The sequence below is a fragment of the Rosa rugosa genome, chromosome 1 (assembly GCF_958449725.1).
Source record: "Rosa rugosa chromosome 1, drRosRugo1.1, whole genome shotgun sequence".
NCBI classification, from domain to species: Eukaryota; Viridiplantae; Streptophyta; class Magnoliopsida; order Rosales; family Rosaceae; genus Rosa; species Rosa rugosa.
The window spans coordinates 58,244,370-58,264,570 of NC_084820.1; the positions used below are offsets into that span (position 1 = coordinate 58,244,370).

General features: G+C 38.4%; 2 protein-coding genes across 3 annotated transcripts; one reads left to right on the top strand and one right to left on the bottom strand.

The window, feature by feature from the left end:
• Window positions 1–1,514: 1,514 nt before the first annotated feature.
• On the bottom strand, window positions 1,515–7,219 carry LOC133725691 (mitogen-activated protein kinase 20). Its single transcript, XM_062153042.1, has 10 exons — window positions 6,668–7,219; window positions 5,279–5,687; window positions 4,888–5,015; window positions 4,701–4,760; window positions 3,905–4,054; window positions 3,634–3,789; window positions 3,269–3,480; window positions 3,065–3,166; window positions 2,543–2,709; window positions 1,515–2,451 (listed from the first exon to the last, which is right to left on the bottom strand). Exons 1-10 carry the CDS (start codon window positions 6,689–6,691, stop codon window positions 2,003–2,005), a joined length of 1,857 nt encoding a protein of 618 aa, XP_062009026.1. The 5' UTR covers window positions 6,692–7,219; the 3' UTR covers window positions 1,515–2,002.
• A 5,367-nt stretch (window positions 7,220–12,586) lies between these two features.
• Window positions 12,587–20,067, top strand: LOC133725693 (protein MEI2-like 2). 2 transcript variants are annotated; one of them, XM_062153043.1, is made up of 13 exons: window positions 12,587–13,024; window positions 13,967–14,020; window positions 14,147–14,290; window positions 14,380–14,849; window positions 15,814–15,972; window positions 16,073–16,189; window positions 16,304–16,455; window positions 17,242–17,333; window positions 17,467–18,403; window positions 18,517–18,601; window positions 18,691–18,759; window positions 18,954–19,133; window positions 19,366–20,067. In XM_062153043.1, the coding sequence occupies exons 2-13, from the start codon at window positions 13,978–13,980 to the stop codon at window positions 19,480–19,482; spliced, it is 2,565 nt and encodes an 854-aa protein (XP_062009027.1). In that variant the 5' UTR covers window positions 12,587–13,024; window positions 13,967–13,977; the 3' UTR covers window positions 19,483–20,067. The 2 variants fall into 2 exon arrangements, with proteins under 2 accessions (XP_062009027.1, XP_062009028.1); XM_062153044.1 differs by lacking the exon at window positions 12,587–13,024 and adding an exon at window positions 13,066–13,613.
• Window positions 20,068–20,201: the final 134 nt, after the last annotated feature.

The window sequence follows — 20,201 nt, forward strand, 5'->3', positions numbered from 1 at the left end:
AAATCATCAAGAGATATTGCATATCAAAGAGTAAATGAGGATCAAATGAGTGTGTTAAGAAGGGAAGAGGAGAAGAGGGATGCATGTGGTGTGGAGAAGGGACCCTTATGATGGGTGGTTATTGGGACAAGGCATACGTGCAAAGAGGGTCCATATGTACAGCAAAGTTGGGGAGTAATGAATAATGATATGGCATGGAACTATGTGCACCCATTCCCCCCTTAATAATTATAATCACAAGAGAGAAGTGATATTTCTATCTATCTATCGAAGTGGATTTTGGCATCATGGACATGCTTGCTGCAGCTGCTGTAATGTGCATCAGCGAAGTGTTGTTAATTCTTGTGTGCGACAGTCAGGGAAAACTATTGCTGGATGCCCATCGCTCCAACTCACTTACTTCCCACCTTTCCTCCATCACCAACTGTACATATACATGTCCATCCCTGGTGTTTCTTTCAACTTGGCTTAGTGCTCCGGGCATCTCCCAACAGTTAACATGATGGGATGTTTTTTATACTTCTTGCTATTCGGTGCCCTAAAATCCGTAAAATCTGCCTTGGGACTCGGGTTTGGTAGGGTTTAGCCGTTTAGCAAATGGCTAAATAGATATTGTGAGACTGTTCAGACTTTGAACTACATGGGAGCAAACTGTGGGCGTGGTGGTTCCTATTAATCCTCGATTGGTATGATTTAGGAGAATATATTGTGTCAGATCGCCTGATCAATTAAGTGGTCATTTTGTCAGAAAGCCAATCTCAAAAGGACTTCTAACCAATGTGAGCAAATTATGAACATAATGATTCTTATTAACCCTTGGTTAGTATGATTTAGGAGAATATCTTGTGTCAGGCCGTTTGACCAATCAGGAAAGAATTCCATTACATTTTATCTCAATAAACTATCGAAAAGTCCTGCAACAATGATCTCTTGCAATAACAAAAATCATCAAAAAATCTTATGTCAGGCGATAAATTAGCTGCCCTTGGTCATACTCTACCAGGATAGTGTACGAGTTTGTAATTAACCCTTTTGTATTTAAATAAATTCAAAGAAATATATTTTTGCGGGAATTTAAATAACTAATTTTACTTGATCCAAGAAGCATGGGTCTCTGAGATGAGATCCACCTGTACCCTATAGCATTCATTTCCATTCCATGCATGTATCTTCCAACAAACAACCTAGGAGTTGAGTTTCCTACGAGGGAACAAAGAGGAACACCAAAACAAGATATTGAGATTATCTTCCCTAAAACTTTATTCACAGAACAGCAGAGGCACCCATAATGCCTTGCCTACACTGCTTTGAGTCTTATCACTTCTGTTATGTGTCTTGAGACGAGTCTTGACACTTCTGTTTCCATTATGTTTAAGGTTCAAATCCAGTTATATGTCAAATCACGTACGTTGGGGTTCCGTCGGCAGCGGAAGATTAGATCGGCTTGTACAAGTAAGAATAAGAGGCTAACTAACTTTTGTGCGAAGTCGAAGAAAGAGGATGGATATGATGAATGATGAAAGAAACATATCATTTCTGATCCCCACAAAAATTAACTCCTCATAACTGATCCATTTACTTCCTTCACAGGACAACAGGAGTGGGATTTAAGCTCTTTTTCCTTCAATACACCTCGTTCTACACAATGATAAGCCTCATGGATATAGAGCCCACTTTTATGACATTGTTGCAGACTGAGGTACAGTTTTGCACGTAGTTATATTTCACGTACGGGCAGAGTGTTTCATTTTTGAATTTGAATGTATAATTTCACTGACATAGTCTCTTGTCGCAACATAAATGTACTTGTATCCAACACAACAAAAGAAAGCCGGCTCTTTTAAAGTAAAGCACTCCATCACCTGCTTTCGACCTCTCCCTTCGAGTGCTTATCCATCCCGTTTCCTACACGACTGGCTCCATCTTCTTCCTCTGCATGAACTACTGCTTCATTAGGGAAACATTTCTACGATTGATCACCCAACTGTGTCTAAATGCTTCCCTAGTACATCCTTGACATGCCAAACTGAACAGTTCCAACCTTGCGGTGGGCAGCTGCAGTGGCAGCAGCAGAACCAATCCCACCATATGGAACCTTTGACTGCAAGAAGTTTGTGTCAATAGCAATTCGGTCATCATGTTCCACCTTGTTGACTCCCACCCGTGTCATAAAAAATGGGTTTGTGTCAATGTTGATTGCTACATCCGGTGCTACTTTTGTTGCCATGCCACACTGTGCAGCTTGCTTGGATTGCGAGGAAAAGTCTCTATTCACTTCCACTGCAGACCTTTCTTGACTTCCACCACTGGGTTTCCGATAACAATAAGATGGAGGAACAGCCTGAGGGGGCAGTACTGTACTTCTAATAAGCGTCCTTCGGTCATAAGCATCTTTGACGATATTTCCATTCTCATATGGTACAACAGGCCCAACAACTCTACCGGGTTTAGCTGGATAAGTAAAACCAAATCCAGTTAAAAACTACATCGAAGCACAAGTAAATGGAACAGCTACAGATTCTTAAAGAAAGTTATTGAGTACCTAAGGGAATTCTTTGTGGTGCTTGCATGGTTCGTGATAGATTTACATGTATTCCTTCTGTATCCCTTGAATTCTTGTATGCTTCCTCAGCGTGTTTCTGATCTTTCAAGTATGCATAATTTTGTTGTTCCTTAGGGGGAACCGTATTTGAATGTACAATTGTAGACCTGTCAACATATAATGAATTGTGACTTGTCATTATAGCCCTCAACAGTCTAATATAAATCAAACATGCAGCTATTTCAGAGCTGAAGACATCCTAGAATTGCAAAAAAGGCTAGAAGGACAGACTTATTAGGCTAATTAGTGAACCCTCACACTACCTAATAAGGAGATGTCTCTGAAAATGGGACAGTAATAGGATATCCTGTGATGGAGCCCTCACAAAAAAACTTAACTTAGCTAATTATAGGCCAGCCTTGTACTATCACCATGGTTACTATGTATCAGTACTTGACATACATAACTCGGTTAGAAGCTTGTTAACATTTGAAGACATAAACCCAAAGGATGATATTTTACCTAGGAAGAGATGCATGCTTTCGTTCAAGTGGAATAACTGGGGCACTTTTACCACTATTTTCCTCAAGATGTGCAAACTGCTTCCGGAATTGATCAACAGCACTGCATACAAATAAACACAAAATCAGGAATGACGTAGGAAAAAAGGACTTGATCAATCTGTACCACAATGTTTTTATTGAAGATAACTATGGCTGCTTGAACCTTGGATAGAGAAAATTAGTCCTTTCGGTTCCATTTATGTAGTCTTTAAGCAATTGAGGATGGTACTCCAATATTTCCCGAAAAATTAGCTCCCGTATATCCTCCTTTGTGACCCTTCGCCTCTCAAATTCAAACTCCATCTTCGTAATTGGCTGGCATGAAGGCTCCCTCTCTATTTTTGAGAGTCCCTTAAAATAAGGATCAGCCAGTGCCTGGTAAAAGAACAAAATACCAAATTAACACATTGATGATCAAAGTATCTACATAAAAGTACCAACTAGATTAATCACACATGATTTGCCAGCAAATAGCACAGACATGCACATAGGAGAAAACACAAGAATGATGGATATAATATGACCAACCTCTTCGGCAGTTGGTCGGTCCTTAGGATCGAAGGCAAGCAATCTTTGCAAAAGTCGTAGTGCTAAAGGATCAGCATTTGGAAATTTCTGTGCAAACGACACAGGTTGCTTTTTTCTCATACTTGTTAGGTATCTCCTTGCCTTATCGTTTCGAACCTGGACATTAAAGTAGATTGCTCTTATTACAAGCATATCTAGAGGATAAAATTGTAAAGAAAAACAAAAAGGAGCGATAGAAAGCATAGTATCAGAAAAGTGAAGTTTTCTATACCCGAGATATGGTATCCAATGAGGGTGTTCCAAGCAGATCAGTCATCAAATCCAGCTGGTGAACAACATTCTTTCCAGGAAAGAGGGGCTTTCCAGTTAATACTTCAGCAAAGATGCAGCCTATACTCCATATATCAATTGCAGGTGTATACTGCATTCATATGTTTTCAGAAATTAAGAAGTAGGAAAGAAAAGATACCTCACAACTACTCAAGATTTAGATCATACTAGAAAGTAAATTTAAAAGCGCAATAACAATGTATTGATTTCCTTATTCACTCTTCCATCTAAATATGATGGGAAATAAAAGACTCAGTCATCTTTCTTTAAAAGAAGAGGCTTAAACAACATTCTTTCCAGGAAAGAGGGGCTTTCCAGTTAATACTTCAGCAAAGATGCAGCCTATACTCCATATATCAATTGCAGGTGTATACTGCATTCATATGTTTTCAGAAATTAAGAAGTAGGAAAGAAAAGATACCTCACAACTACGCAAGATTTAGATCATACTAGAAAGTAAATTTAAAAGTGCAATAACAATGTATTGATTTCCTTATTCACTCTTCCATCTCAATATGAGGGGAAATAAAAGACTCGGTCATCTTTCTTTAAAAGAAGAGGATATTATCACCATATCAGCATGTCATTACCATAGGAAATACAAGCTAAAATACAACCATGGGAAAAGGAATATGATGATAGCAAAGATACACCTGGTTACTAGATTTAAATCAACCTACTCATAAACCCATGCCATGCTGAAGCTAAAAAGTACGAAAGTGTGTGTGCAGTTCTACCTTAGAGAAAAATGATCCGCAAAGCTCTGGAGCTCTATACCATCTAGTTGCAACATAGTCCTGTAGATGCCCCATTAAAGGTGAAGAAGTATTAGCATATAAATAAGATGTTACAAAATCTGACCAAATGCTATATAAACATTGCTCTATAAAAAAAATAGACTAACTAACATCACAAATTAAATACCGTCCAAAATATTGTTGTAGGTGTATCATTGAATGCAACTCTCGCTAACCCAAAATCACAAATTTTTAGCTTGCAATTTGCATTTGCCAATATGTTCTTTGGTTTCAGATCACGATGGTAGACATTTGCTGCAGCAAGTAGCTAAGTATTAGTCATGCCCCAAAATCAATGACATCCCATAAAAATAAAAAATGCGAGAGGCTAGAAAAGGAAGACATCAAGACAAATGAGAGGCCAAGGGAAGATAGAAGAGAGATTTTCAAACACAAGGTACAACAACAATAAAAAAAGAAAAGCTAAATGCAGCAGAGAGTCAATCAACCACTAGAAACACAAAGAGCACAAAACCTATCCAGTTGAAACCGCAAAAAAATTAGCGAGCAACAATTACCAGTGTGAATATACTTCAGTGCACGAAGCAGTTGATAAAGAAAGAACTGATAGTGCTCTCGTGTCAGATCATCATTAGCTTTGATAACTTGATGAAGATCTGATTCCATGAGCTCAAAAACAACATATATGTCTTTAAAGTCTCTTCTAGAAGGTGGCAGCATAATGTGTTTAATTTCCACAATGTCAGGATGTCGTAGAAGCCTGAGAAGCTTTATTTCGCGAAGAATACGAGCAGCATCAGATATATGTTCAAATATATCATGTATTTTTTTTATTGCCACTTTTTCATGTGTATGAGTGTCTATTGCTGAGCAAACAACACCATAGCTTCCTTTTCCAATAACTTCCTGAATTTTGTATCGATTGGCATCACCATAATCAGAGAAGAACTCCATCTCTGTTGAATTCTGTAGCATTGAATCCCAGATCAGTATACAGTATTAACTGATGCACAAACAATAATACAATTTATATATCCTAAGATAGCATGCAATCAATACAATCCATATATATACTAAAATCCTAATTTGCTAGTTTGACCATGCATTACTATCCCTTCCGAAAAACCACAATTCATGTTATTAATCAGAGACTTTCAAAGATAATTTTCAAAAGTCCTTGAAGTCAACTTTAAACAGATAGAAATAGAATGAAAACGAAAAGGGTAAAAGATGAACAAAAACGTCAAATTCCTATAACTAATTGCAGTTTTGGAATTGAGGATACCAATACCAACTCATTCATTCTTTGTTGAACAAACTAAAAGACAGCCAAAACGAAAACTAAAATCAATGTCAAATAAAATGAGGGAGAAAATCAAGACAGGAGAGAAATGTCACTTTAGTAGACACGAATCTAGTCAAACAACAGAGAGAGAAGAGGGATCAATGTAATTGGCATATAATAAGCTGGAAAGAAAAGCATAAGCATTAAATTCCAGGAATAACAACCATTCCAGAATAAGAATGGAAACCGTTATCCATTATGACTGTTACATTCATCTCTCAAAGCCAACAGCACCCTTTTTTTTTTAGCCTAATCAAAAGGGATGGGGAGTTGAAATCTAATAGCACTTACAAATTCTTAAAAATCAGAAGATGCATCACTTGATCAGCAAAGAAAAGAGTTCAGAAAAATCAAAACTCAATGATCTACCGTTTCAATCCTCAATGATCCGAAAAATCAAAACTTTACCAGGAAAACAAACACCTACAAATCCAATTATGCAAATTTCACACATAAAATGAATCATGACACGTTCCAATGATCAAAACATGATTAGAAAGAACACATAGAAACCGAAAACTACCGCCAACAATCACCAGCACTGGGATCACATACTAAATCAAGAGACAATCAAAAGCAACCAAATAAAAAAAGAACTCACCTTCTTGCTGTGATCCTGCTGCATTATTGTGCCAAAACCAGAGCTCAAAATCTCGAAAAACTGAGCCAAAAACGTCTCACCCAGTTGAGATCAAGCACAGCAAAACCAAACCCAGTAGTCACTCGTCACAAACACTCAGCCACATTTGCCCCACCTACCTCTGCTCCTGATCAAAAGCCCAGAATCCCACCTTATTCTCAAACCCAAATCCCTGACCCAGCAGCATAGAACCCAGAAAACCAAATCCCTCATGCACTTGAAGACCTCCAATTCCAACTCCAACCCCAAAATCCCAATCACTGAACAATAATTAGACCACCCACCAACTACCACCATAAATTAGCATCCAGCGCATAAAGCTTAAACATTTCGCAACACAGACCCGAAACCCACAACTTAAACCACACCCTCTTCCCAACTTGACTTGGGTTTCCCAAGAACCACAAGAAGAAGAAGAAGAAGAAGCAACCGAGTTTGTATGTACGCTGCAAGATCTGATTTTTACACCGACAGACTATAGAGCGGAATAAATCTAGGGAGAGGAAAGCTAAAATGGATGGTGTGGTGTGCTTTCGTAATCGTATTTATTTCCAGACACAAAGCGTATAGATACGGATAAGGGGAAAAGGGCAGTATAATTAATTACGAGGAACTGTAAGGGTGGTTTCGGATTACTCGTGTGGTGCCAGAATAGCAGATTCTTCTTTTGCGATTCTAATTAATCTCTCCCAAAAAAAAAAATTAATCTTTTGCAACGTATCAATTATTGGTGGTGTTGTTGTACGTAAATAAAATTAGTGTCGATTTTATTCATGAAAACATTATCATGAAATAAGTGGGAGGATGGGATTGGATCTCAATATTGATTTTCATTACATTTTTTAAAGAATGAAAACATGATTGTGCGTGCAATTACAATCCCAAATTATCACTTCATTACGTTATTCAGTCATACGTACATCACACATTAGTGTAAGAAACATGACCGAAATGAGACTTGTCATTTCAAGAGACACGGTCCAAGAAATATCTAATGCATTAAACTTACTGATTAGGAAATTTTCGTTGATGACCACACTAATTTGATGAATTTATAATAGTCCGCATCAATTAGCTACTTGACATGAATTTTAATTCCATGTGCCAGTTTTTGGATGGTCGCTTGTACAACTTATATTTAATATGGTTATAGGACCCCCAGCCTAAATTATTAGTTTACCAGAAACATATTTATATATAATAGCACATATATCTATATGCATCCCATGTATTTTCCCTAATTATCAACTTTGGCACCGACAAATCTTGTATCCTATGCTATAGTTGTTTGTGTAGCATGGAAGAGCAATATAAGAGAACTCAAATATCATATATCATATGTTTGAAAATTATTATTTATTTAATCACGATACGTGTATCAGTTACTTAGTTAACTCAACACACACACACATATATATGTATATATTTATAGTTGAGAACCGATTGTAATTTTATGGATCTCAGACCTGAAAGCAAAAACATATGGAGTTGTTTTGATAATTAGACAACCACACTGCAAAACGGTCTTTAAACACGTAATGGTCTGTTTCTTTTTCTGGCAAAGTGCATATGTGTATTTAGGTGGTATATATAAACAATACCACATCCACTTGCAATATATGTGTAACTTATAATCAGCCTTATACTGAAAACCCTGATACTGTGTATATCATAGGTCCTTTACGTACTTGAAAGCAAGCACCATACCTTCCAACACAGACGTTTCATCCAACCTAGCTAGAGAGAACCCCCCAAAATTAGAGCCGAACATAAGTTTCATATTAAATAAGAGATATTCGATCATATATATTACCCAATTAAGCCCTTAAATTGTGATTGATTTGCAAAGTTTGAATTATAAAGCATATAGGAACCGAACGAGAAAGATTGAAGCTATTATAGAACAAAGGACAAAAGTATCATATTATTGGCTCCAATTAGCTTGCCACAGAATAGCTTAAATTCTTGAATCTTTGATCACTTCAACGTTCAAATCATCATATTGAAGTGGGCGTACGTGGAGGCCGACCACAAAAGTTGGGAGGGGCAATAGCATCAATCTTCTTTACTAAATGTGGGACATGTAAGCATCCATTAATCATATTAACTAATAAAACACAACATTTATCTTCTTTTAAATCTCCCAAAGCAAAAGAAAAGTATTTTGTCTCAGTTTTCTTATCTCCTGCCCTTACTTTTTCTCATGGATGTTTGGTGGTCTCTATCAAATAGTAGAATCATATATATATTTCCTAAAAGTCGGTTGCCATTGCCCTAGTTTTATTTCCTTGTGGTTCACATAATAGAAGACAACATATATATATATATGTAGCTGAAAGAAGCATTAGAATACAAAGTAATAGGAGATTATAAAAGTGTAAATTGCTTTTCTCTAATAGCTTGCCGTGAATTCTCCACATGACACTGATTTAAGAAAGATGATTTGCTACAAAAGTTAAAAGGATCCACAGATTAACAAAATAGATTTGGTCCTACTCGATCTTGCTTTCACAATCACGCATGAACAATATACAAAGGAGGTTGAAGTCTTCCCCCACCGATTTTAATGAAGTGGTCGTTTTCATTCAATCATTTTGGTAATTTATTCGTTTGATAAAGCTGGAAAGCTTCTGATTAATTACTTGATAGGCTTGTAAAGTGTCGTATCTACGTAGAAAGAATAGTACATGATTGTGCATTATCTAGTATACACGCATGGTAGGGAATTGGGAACATTCATAGCTACCGTATCACGAGGTGAGAAGAGTTTGTTTATGTGGATATCTCTCAAGATCTCACACTTTCATAGATAATGCGTTTCAATAATAGTATGCACTTCCATTCCTATCAAGTTTGGGATAAGTTGAAAAGATTTACTTTGGTTGATAGAGAGGTTCATGGCATTGTTACATATTTTAACTAAAGACTCAACATTACTTTCAAAGTTATTGTGTCACATGTCGCTTGAACTGGACTATATTTAGGTATCATTAAAAATAATTGTTGGACAGCCATCGTTAATTCAAACATTTGTCGAACAATTAAATTATCAGGTATTTAGATGTCCGAGAAAAAATAATAAGAAGGAGGCGTCAAAGATGTAAGATATTCGATGAACTAGGCAATAGGGATGAAAATATAACAATCGGCTAATTAAGTAGAACAATTTGTTGTATGAATACTCTTTCATCCCACTACGAGATATTTCCAAATGGCCACCAACAATTATGATATATAGTCTTAGCTAGCTAGAAAATGGTGATAGTGCATGAATCAAGTACGTGAGAGATGCCTTTTTATCTTGTGCTTAACAAGGTCCACAAAACTCTCGAGGATGTGGCATGTGTATAATTAAACACTCACCGGCCAGACCTCAACATAAAGCAAAACCCATTACCACACACTATAGCTAGTGTAAAAGCACCTAAAGGCAATGGTTCCATCTCAAGTGCTCCTCCCTTTGATCGTTAACTTTTATCTTGATAGAAAGGAAGAAAGAAGAAAAACCAATAATCACCAGCCACTTGAAAAACCTACTTGCAACCAAGCTTTCCCTGGCCAAAAAGATGAAGAAACGTATATATAATATGCACTTGGAACATGTACAATGAATATGATGGCACCCAATATATATTTACATGACATGACTGGTATCTACCACATAGCTGTTATAAATTTTAATGGGGGAGGGGGGGGGGGGGGGGGGGGGGGAGCGGGAGGAAGACGACGACCTGCCAACCCATGCAAACGTTGCACGCAGACAAAGCAACCCTAACCCTAAATGCTTGCGTGTGACTGAGGTCATCCTCCTCACGTGCTCCACGTGTCCTCCAAAGTCAAAACGGGGGGGGGGCCATGCCAGCCCCTGGTATTCAACTATTTTACCCCCGAATCCTATACGCACAGAAATACGTGTATACGTATTGCGTATCCGTATTACGCATCCTCCTCATCACCCACCCCACGTGGCCACGTGAGCTTTCCTTTGATCAGGCTACTACCGACCGTAGGAAAAAAGGTGCGTGGGCCCCATCCCCACAGTGTGGAGATATGCTGATCTGGTGCGGGCCCCCGCCTCTGTCGGTCGCATGATTGCTGGAGCTATAGAGAGGTGATTTGATCTGGTGGGGGGAGGGGTACGAGTAGCTAGTACCAAACAGAATTTGAATGACTCAAATTGAATCCCAGTGTTTGGTGATGCCAACTCAAAGCCCAGAAATGGCCACGCGCTTATTTCGTGGCTAGGCCTTGCTACCCCCACTTATGCCTCGTCTCTCACCCCCAAGTGTTCGTTTTTGGGCAAACCATGCCAACCCATTACCTCATGTCCTCTCTCTCTTCGGAGTCCGATCCTCGGAATGTCAACGACGTTCTGATAAGAGTGATGGTTCGGTGAAGATTTTTCATCTACTGTAATGATTTAGATGAGCAATTTCACATAGCAGTACGTGTTTTATGTCAAACAAAATAAGATCATGAGTAGCTTATTCCTATCTCGTGTTAGTGTTTGACTAATGAAGCCTAGCTCTTTAGTCCTTACATGCTCATTGTCACGATGAATTAGATACTTTTTTCGTTGTTTGGACATTAGAATCTGCGGGAGCCGATGGAATTGAGGGTCCAGTGATGTCAAGTGGCTGGGTTTCGTGCTTTTAAGAGGGTGACAGAGCAAAGTGTGAACAACTTGAGGGCCCAATTAAGCAACATTATTTGACAGCTTAACCAGCGCTGATTAAATACTTGTATATATTAATATTATACGCTTCAGCTAAGCTCGTTTTTCATGTGTTGAATTAGATATGCCAAAACATGTTATTGGATTTGTCAACACGTTCCAATTGACAAAAATGATTTTTTATTTAGCTAATGGGGGTTTTCATGAAAGGATCTACTAAACTGGGCTTCAATTAATTGGGCTGATTTTAAAATCAATTTTCAACATTTCCAACTTGGTTGCATCAGGTCAGGCCCATTACAGATATGAAGTTAATCTCCAAGGTTATGCTCCAAAATTCTCGTTTACAATCACCGCTCTAAGAAAATGGTGTTCACCTACTCTAATTGAGTAAGCCTTTAATCTAAATCTTACGTGAAAAAAATTATTAATCACTTTACATTTTTTCCTTACTCGATTACCGAGTAAATCAAGGCAATTGAGAGTTGGTTCAGTTGGTAAGGGCGGACTTGAGGTGTAAACTCACATAAGTTCGATCCCCGCTACCAACAATATTTCATTTGGTGGGCAATCTAGAAAATGTCCTGCATAATTCCATACTAATGGTAGCTGGGACACTGACTAGTTAAGTCCTGTTGGGTTGAGGTCGTAAGTTTGCCCTGACCCTGGTAGTGTAGGGAAGCCTCCCTCTTACCTAAACTTTTTGTAACAAAAAAAAAAATCAAGATAAGAGAAAAAATAAAAGGCCTAAAACACTTGCATTCTGAAGTGTAAAAGTAAGAAAAACCTAACTCCAAAGTCCAGTCCGAAAGTCTGAGTGGGTTTGGGCCACAAATCCTTATCCTTGCGGGTCCGGTCAAACTCGACCCATAATTACAGCCACGCGGCACGAACCTATTTGCTCCGGTTATTCCTTGGGACTTCTACATCCCCACGTACAAAAACAGTGGAACCCAACTCTCCGGCCGATTGCACCAACACGTCGGCAAACCCCACCACAATAAAGTATCGCAATAATAATCCCCTGGAACAACCACCAGACAAATCCCCCATCCCCTCGGCCCCATCAAACCTTCCCCGCCACTCACCACCCGCCACGTAGCAGAGAAAAGAAAGAAAGCAATGAGATTCAAATTATCCGAGTGCGTCATATTAGTTTTGGGTTCGTGTCAACGGACGCCAAATGCGATTCAAATCCAGCCGAATTTCTAGTTTGGAGGAGAGAGAAACAAAATTAAGCTCTCTGTTTTTTTTTTTTGAATAGGAGGATTAAAGCTCTCTGTTTATGGTGCCTGAGTCTGAGAATTAAATAATAAATAATAATTCTTTTTTGGCCTTTATTTTCGTATATTTCTGCTACTGGTCCTTGCCTCCAATCATTTGCCCCCTCTTCATTTTTATTTCATTATTGTTATAATATTTTAATTTTATTGGCCTTCCCTTCCCTTCCATTTTTTTTTTGTTGGGAAATTTTCTTACATTTTGTGTCTGGTTTCTCGGCGAGAGAGGAGGAAGTAGAGGAGTAGAAGAAACAAATATCTCTGCTTCTACGAAACTCTCACACACTGAGTCCACAATTCCCATTTCGTCATGAATTTCAATTTCACTCTCTGACTCCTACCTTTCTCTCTCTACTCCCTAAGGTACTCTTTTTAACTCTTTCCTTCTTCTTCTTCATGATTGTTGAGGTAATTCAAGTATTGGATTTCTGGGTCTGTTTTGGCTTTCGTGTGATTGGGTTTATTTGTGTCAAAGGTTTGGTCTTTGCATGTGATTGGATGATTCTGCATGTGGGTTTTTTCTTTCTTTCTGTTTTGGTGGAATTGGTTTTGCTATTGTGGGGAAAGTTGATTGATTTTTGAGGCTTATTTGGGTTTGGAAGTAGGTAGGTGAACTGTAACATTGAGTTTGAGTTCAGAGCCTTTGTTGACTTGGTTACCTAGTTGGATTTTTGTGGAGCTACTGGGTTGGGCTGTGCCAGTTTCTTCAAGCTGGTTTTAGTTTTAGCTGATCAATTACCAACCAAACTTGTGTTGTGTGGTAGGCCCCCTTTGGATTTCTATGTACGTTGTGATTAGACGAAAATCGCTCAGCTTTATCTAGTCTTGGGAGATCAAATGTGCCTACCCGGTTTTGATACTTCTGGCAAATTGTGTTGCATGTTTTGATGCTATCTTGGTTATATGAAGAGAGCAGTTGTGTACTAAGTCAAAAGTAGGAAACTATTTGGAGGTTAGATAATTGTCTTTGACTGTTGGGGTTCTAAAATTAGTTATAAATGAACCTCTAAATGTACAGAGCACTGCATGATTGGGGTTCGAGACCACCTTTACCTTGCTAGTCATCCAAACTACATTTTAAGCAAGCACTTGAACTCTGGATGAATCAATTGATCACATCCTTGTATTTTTCTTTTCATTTCTTTGCACCATACTGCTGATTCTTGTATGATTTTATCTATTGTTTATGTTTGTCGATGCATACAATGTTTCTGTAGTTACATATGCATGTTTCCTGAGACAATCATGCTATTTGAGAGTTTTCTGATAGCTGAACTTTCTCTTTTACTGTCCTTGTGTTTGCAGAAAGTGATTCAATGGAGAAACATTTAGAAGATATTAAAATGGGTCGTTCTGAAGGTTTTATTCTTTTTTCTTTAACTGATGGAAGCCTTACAAGGCACACAGCTACATACATATGCTCTATAAATGTCCTTACGCATGCACGATCTTTCTTTTGATGGGTCATTTGTAACTGTTCTGTAGGGGCCTTTAAGATTCCATCGGTCAATATTCCTAGAAAATTAGAGAATACTGCATGGGGAATCCTTCGTACAACTGAGGCATATCATGCATCAAGTGATACTAGCTTGTTTTCCAGCTCATTGCCCGTCCTTCCACATGAAAAGTGTACGTCTGAGTTCTTTTATAATGTAAGAGGTTATCTGTATCTGTAGAATGCTTATTGGGAGTTGAGACTCTATTTCCTTAATATGCAGTGAATTTTGCCGATTCGGAGCATTTGCGTCAGTCTGTTGATGATAGCTTGCCCAATCTAGTTAAAGTTGACCAGGACATTGAGATTAAAAATCCACTTGAGAATGCTGAATCAAATTCGTTCAGAATTACACTTCCTGATGATGAAGACGAGCTGTTAGCTGGCTTAACAGATGATTTTGATCTAAGTCGGCTGCCTAGTCATCTGGAGGAGATGGAAGAGTATGATCTCTTTGGCAGTGGTGGCGGAATGGAATTGGATTTTGAATCGCAAGATAGCCTTGGTATTGGTTTGTCAAAGCTAAGCATATCTGATGGGGTTAGTCCAAATGGTATTGGTCATTATGCTCTTCCAAATGGAGCGGGAACTGTGGCTGGAGAACATCCTTATGGGGAGCATCCTTCAAGGACCTTGTTCGTTAGAAATATCAATAGTAATGTTGAGGATTCCGAATTGAGATCTCTATTTGAGGTATTCTGCGTTGCTATTTCATTTAACTTTTTGGTTGACTTGGCTTCTTTGCCTGGCTTGGTTTCTTTTATGTCCTCGTTTTCTATGTATTCGGGTGGGTCGGGGCTGTTGCTTGGCGGAGAACTGCAACTAAGAACACACTGTTATAGATGATTCCTTCATGATACGATATCAAATGAGTTCTAGCTGCCTTATTCAATGTCGTAGGTCCTCCAAATTCCCGTATTAGTAATTAAGACTCCTCAAGCCTTCCAAGTGAATAGATCCATCAAAATCCATGTGGTAGATAATAAGAAGCATATAACTTTTTATATCATGGAGATGGCCTTCCCTCCTTTTTGACTTAACCATTGCAAGGTAACATTATGCAATAACTTGTTACAAAACTCATTTCACCTGGGGTGCTTTGGAGTGCTAACTTGGTTAATATGGGATTGGATTTCATCATGCTCCCTTTCTTGAGTTGATTAGTATTTTCTTTGTTGCAACCTGCTTTTGCTACTGTGTGAATGACATTGGTAGCTTCCAGGTTTAGTAATTTTAAGAACTATACTGTTAAAGTTAGAGACCCCATTTTGCAATGAATTCTTAGTACTATACCCTTAAGGCTGTGCCAGCTTTCTTCTTGATGTTGTGAAGTTCTTTTCCTACCACAATGTTCTGGTAGATATGTAACTCATTTCGGTGGTGCACCTTGGAGTCTGGCTTGGTTGATTTTTCGTGCTTTCTATTTGGATCCCTGATTCTCCCACACTTGCTAGGAATCTAGAGTCACTCATTTTGTTCTCTCTCTTTTGAGAATCGGCTCATTTGTGTGCGAGAAAGTTTGTAATTGGTTATTGTTATTGCTTTTTTAAGATGTTTTTAATCTTTCTTCTGTATAACTGTTGTGTATACAATTTTTAATCTTTTATTTCGATACTCTTATGCTTATTGAGTTCTGGTGCTCTCCCTTTTTTCTCAGCAATATGGAGATATCAGAACTTTATATACTGCGTGCAAGCATAGGGGATTTGTGATGATATCATACTATGATATCCGATCTGCTCGCACTGCAATGCGTGCATTACAGAACAAGCCCTTGAGACGAAGAAAACTTGACATTCATTTTTCAATTCCCAAGGTTTGAATAAATCAATAAGTTGTCCGATATTGTAATTTGGTTTTTACTAGTTTTTAAATTTACATCTTCATAATGCATCTTTTTCTTTGCTGAAATTCAGGATAACCCTTCAGAAAAGGATATCAACCAAGGAACTCTTGTGGTTTTCAATTTGGATGCATCAGTGTCAAATGATGACCTTCGACAGATATTTGGGGTTTATGGAGAAGTCAAGGAGGTGTAAATTTTTTAGGAGTCTATAGTTAATTTTTTTTTTTTTTTTTGTCTCTCCCTCTGGGTGCCTTGTGCACCTTTTCACTATCTTGATTATGTTTCCTCGATCGAAATGCAGATCCGAGAAACACCACACAAGAGACACCATAAATTCATAGAGTTTTATGACGTTAGAGCTGCAGAGGCAGCTTTAAGAGCACTAAATAGGAGCGACATAGCTGGGAAACGCATAAAGCTTGAACCCAGCCGCCCTGGTGGAGCTCGAAGAAAGTAAGTACTGTTTTACTTGTGGTTTTTGAACCAATTTGACATTTGTGCTCAAGTCATTTGCATTATCTGGATTTTTGTCATCTTATTAATGTTATAAGAATCTAGCAAACAGTGTTGCGAAGGCTAATTGGATCTTGTAAGTGTCATGTTGCCTGCTTGGTTAATGGAGCTACATTAATTTATCAATGGATATATTTATATATATTGTGAAGTCATGGCTGTTTGCTGGACTTCAAAAATTATAAATCAGCAGAAAATAAATATGTTGTCAACTTGTCAAGATACAAATTCCATCCTGTGAGGACTCTTAATAAACAAATGCATTGATTCGAGAGTAATAGCAGTTACAACTTCAAACCTAAGTTGAGGATCTCCAAATGAAGGAAATAAACAAAAATGTCAATAGTCACACTTCTGATTACTTTTGACCTTTCGGAATCATTTACCCTGTTGTTCTTTGGGAGCTTATTTAACTGAACTATGTTGCATGTACATGCTGTGCTATGTCTAGACTCTGTAGAGGCTGGCTTCTATTCCATGGAGAGTTTGAAAAACATGCATTTGTGAACTTTAGTTTAATCCATCTTTTGTTTCTTTTACTTTATATCAATGTTTTCCTGGCCTCCATTCCATATGTCATATGGATTTAGCTACTTTCATGCTATATAACCTTTCTTGAATTCCAATAAAAGAAAATTGCTTTTGATGAATCCTGTAAATATAGATATCTTGCTGATTTTACATTTAAACCTGGCCTAAATGAATTCTTTGTACTTTCTATGTTAGCTTGATGCAGCAACTAAGTCAAGAGCTTGACCAAGATGAAACTCGGAGTTTCCGACATCAAGTGGGTTCACCAATGACCAACTCTCCTCCAGGTAGATCTCTCTGTTTCTGTATTGAGCTGATAACTCAGTTTTTTCTGTTCATCTCCTCTTGAATTCCTGGATTACACTTACTGGGAATGCATGGTCTGCTATAAGCTAAGTCAATGGCTTTCATACTATGCAGGTACCTGGGCACAAATTGGAAGCCCCATTGAACATAATCAGCTTGGTTTTAGTAAGTCCCCAGGTCTGGGAAGCCTGAGTCCTGTAGACAGCAACAATTTACCTGGGTTAGCTTCAATTCTTCCAACTCATGTTCCTAACTCCCCAAAGATTGCACCTATTGGTAAAGACCAAGGAAGGTTGAACCATACAAGTCAGATATTTAGTAACTCCGTTTCAACGCCAGGAGCAGCCTATCAGCATTCTCATTCCTTTCCTGAGCAGAAATTAAGCACTAGTCCAGGTCCCATCTCATATGGTGAGTCAAATTCAAATTCATCAGGTATTGGAACTTTGTCAGGTCCTCAGTTTCTCTGGGGAAGCCCAACTCCTTATTCCGAGCCCAAGTCTTCTGCCTGGCCAACATCATCTGTGGGACATCCGTTTTCATCTGGTGGACAGGGACAGGGTTTTCCATTCACTAGCCGGCAGAGCTCTTTCCTCAGTTCACATAACCATCATGTGGGATCTGCTCCATCTGGTGTTCCTCTGGATAGGCATTTTGGCTACTTCCCCGAATCACCTGAAACATCCTTCATGAATCCAATGTTTGGGGGCATGGGTTTAAGCCGCAACAATAGTAATTACATGATGAACATGGGTGGTCGTGCAACTATGAATGCTGGTGTTGGTCTTCCAGGAAACATTAGTGAAAATGGCTCTCCTAGTTTTAGAATGATGTCAATGCCAAAGCATAGTACTGTGTACCTTGGGAATGGTTCTTACACTGGACCTGCAGCAACCATCAGTGAGCTATTTGCTGATCGTGGTAGGAGTCGGCGGGTTGAGAATAGTGGGAATCAAGTAGATAGCAAAAAGCAGTATCAACTTGATTTAGATAAAATTCTCCGCGGGGAAGACAGTAGGACTACTTTAATGATCAAAAACATCCCCAATAAGTAAGAAACAATTTGTAGTCATCCCAGGATTTCACTGCTTGCCTACATTTTTGGTTGTGTTTTGGTTTTTAGTAGCACATTTATAAAGTTGCATATAATCTTTTTCCTTTCAGGTACACTTCTAAAATGCTGCTGGCTGCTATAGATGAAAATCACCGGGGTACATACGATTTCCTGTACTTGCCAATCGACTTTAAGGTGATTCTTTCCACTGATGTTTGATTGTGAGTGCTCTATGATTTCCTCTAGCTGATCTAGGACTGATGGATGCCCTTGTTTTTTTGCAGAATAAGTGCAATGTGGGTTATGCCTTCATCAATATGGTGTCTCCTTCCCACATTATAGCCTTTTATGAGGTTGATTCCAGAATTTCAATCGTTTCGTTTACTGCTGGTCTATCTGTTTTTTGTGTGGTTTATTTTCCAGGAAGAAAGGAAGAACTTAATACTGATATTTAATTGGCAATCTAAAAATGCTTGAATCAGACTGAAAAGTAGGGATAAACATCTCTAACTTTTACCAAGTACTTATACCATAAAAATTGGTGCAGGCATTTAATGGCAAGAAGTGGGAGAAGTTTAACAGTGAAAAGGTTGCTTCACTGGCTTATGCACGTATCCAGGGTAAAGCTGCCCTTGTGACTCATTTTCAGAATTCAAGCCTTATGAATGAGGACAAGCGTTGCCGACCTATCCTCTTCCACTCGGAGGGCCAAGAGACTGGTGACGAGGTAATATGTTTGAGTCATCTGTGTTTTATGGATAATGATATTCACCTTTGTTCCCTAATTGTCAAATATGATCTTACCATGGCTTTTTTTTCCCCCATGTTTGAAATCCTGATTGGTATTGTAGCATTGCTGCGTAAAATTGTTTAGTATCATTAGGAGCTTCTCTGTCTTGAAGTCCTCTTGTAGCTCCCTGTTTTGTTTAATTGATATCCATGTTTTTGTGGATCATCAGGAAACTTTCCTCTCCAGAAATTTGAACATATGCATACGGCAGCCAGATGGCTCTTATTTGGGTGATTCATTGGACAGCCCAAAGGGGAATCTGGATGAGAATCCAGAGAACGATTAGCAATGGATTCGTAATCTCACTTGCCTGAGCAAGGATTGGGCTGCTAACTTCTGCACAGTTAACTGTACAAAGTAGGGAGAGAGAGATCGAGGTATGGGGCATGGGGCATGTAATAACTCATTATGGCTAGCGTCCGCTTTTGAGTAACGGATACTTCTGATATTTCTTGAGAAGGTATCAAGGGAAAGCGGCCGAGAGCATTTTGTTAATTTGTAGAGAGTGCAAATTGTTATTCAACCAAGGGAGTAGAATAAGGTGAAGGTGAAGCGTATTGCTGAACTGTGAAGTCCCTGCAGCCATATGCTTCGCTCAACCGTTTGTGCAGAATTTCTCCTTTGGTTTCTTTTCTTTTTCTTTTTAATTTTATGTTATGGGTCTTTTAAATCCCATTTGCAAATACAATGACTTGTTTATATGGTAAAATGCCCTGTTGGATATTAGGCTTCGGGGGCTGTTTCAAAGAGGAAAAGAAAAAAAAGAAGGTTGTATAGAAGGGAGACAATCATCTTGTTCATATTGTATCTGGTCTTGTCATGTACTGAAGAAAAATTGTATAAATATATAGTTGTACAGATGTTTACGCTCTTTCTCGCTTACTTTTGTTCCTGTGTTTTCTATGTTTGATGAAAGTGCACAGTATATGCAGCTTAGTTGTTCCTATTACATGTTGCTGATGAATTGGAAATATAATACTTCTGGAACCTGTTTCTTCACATTTC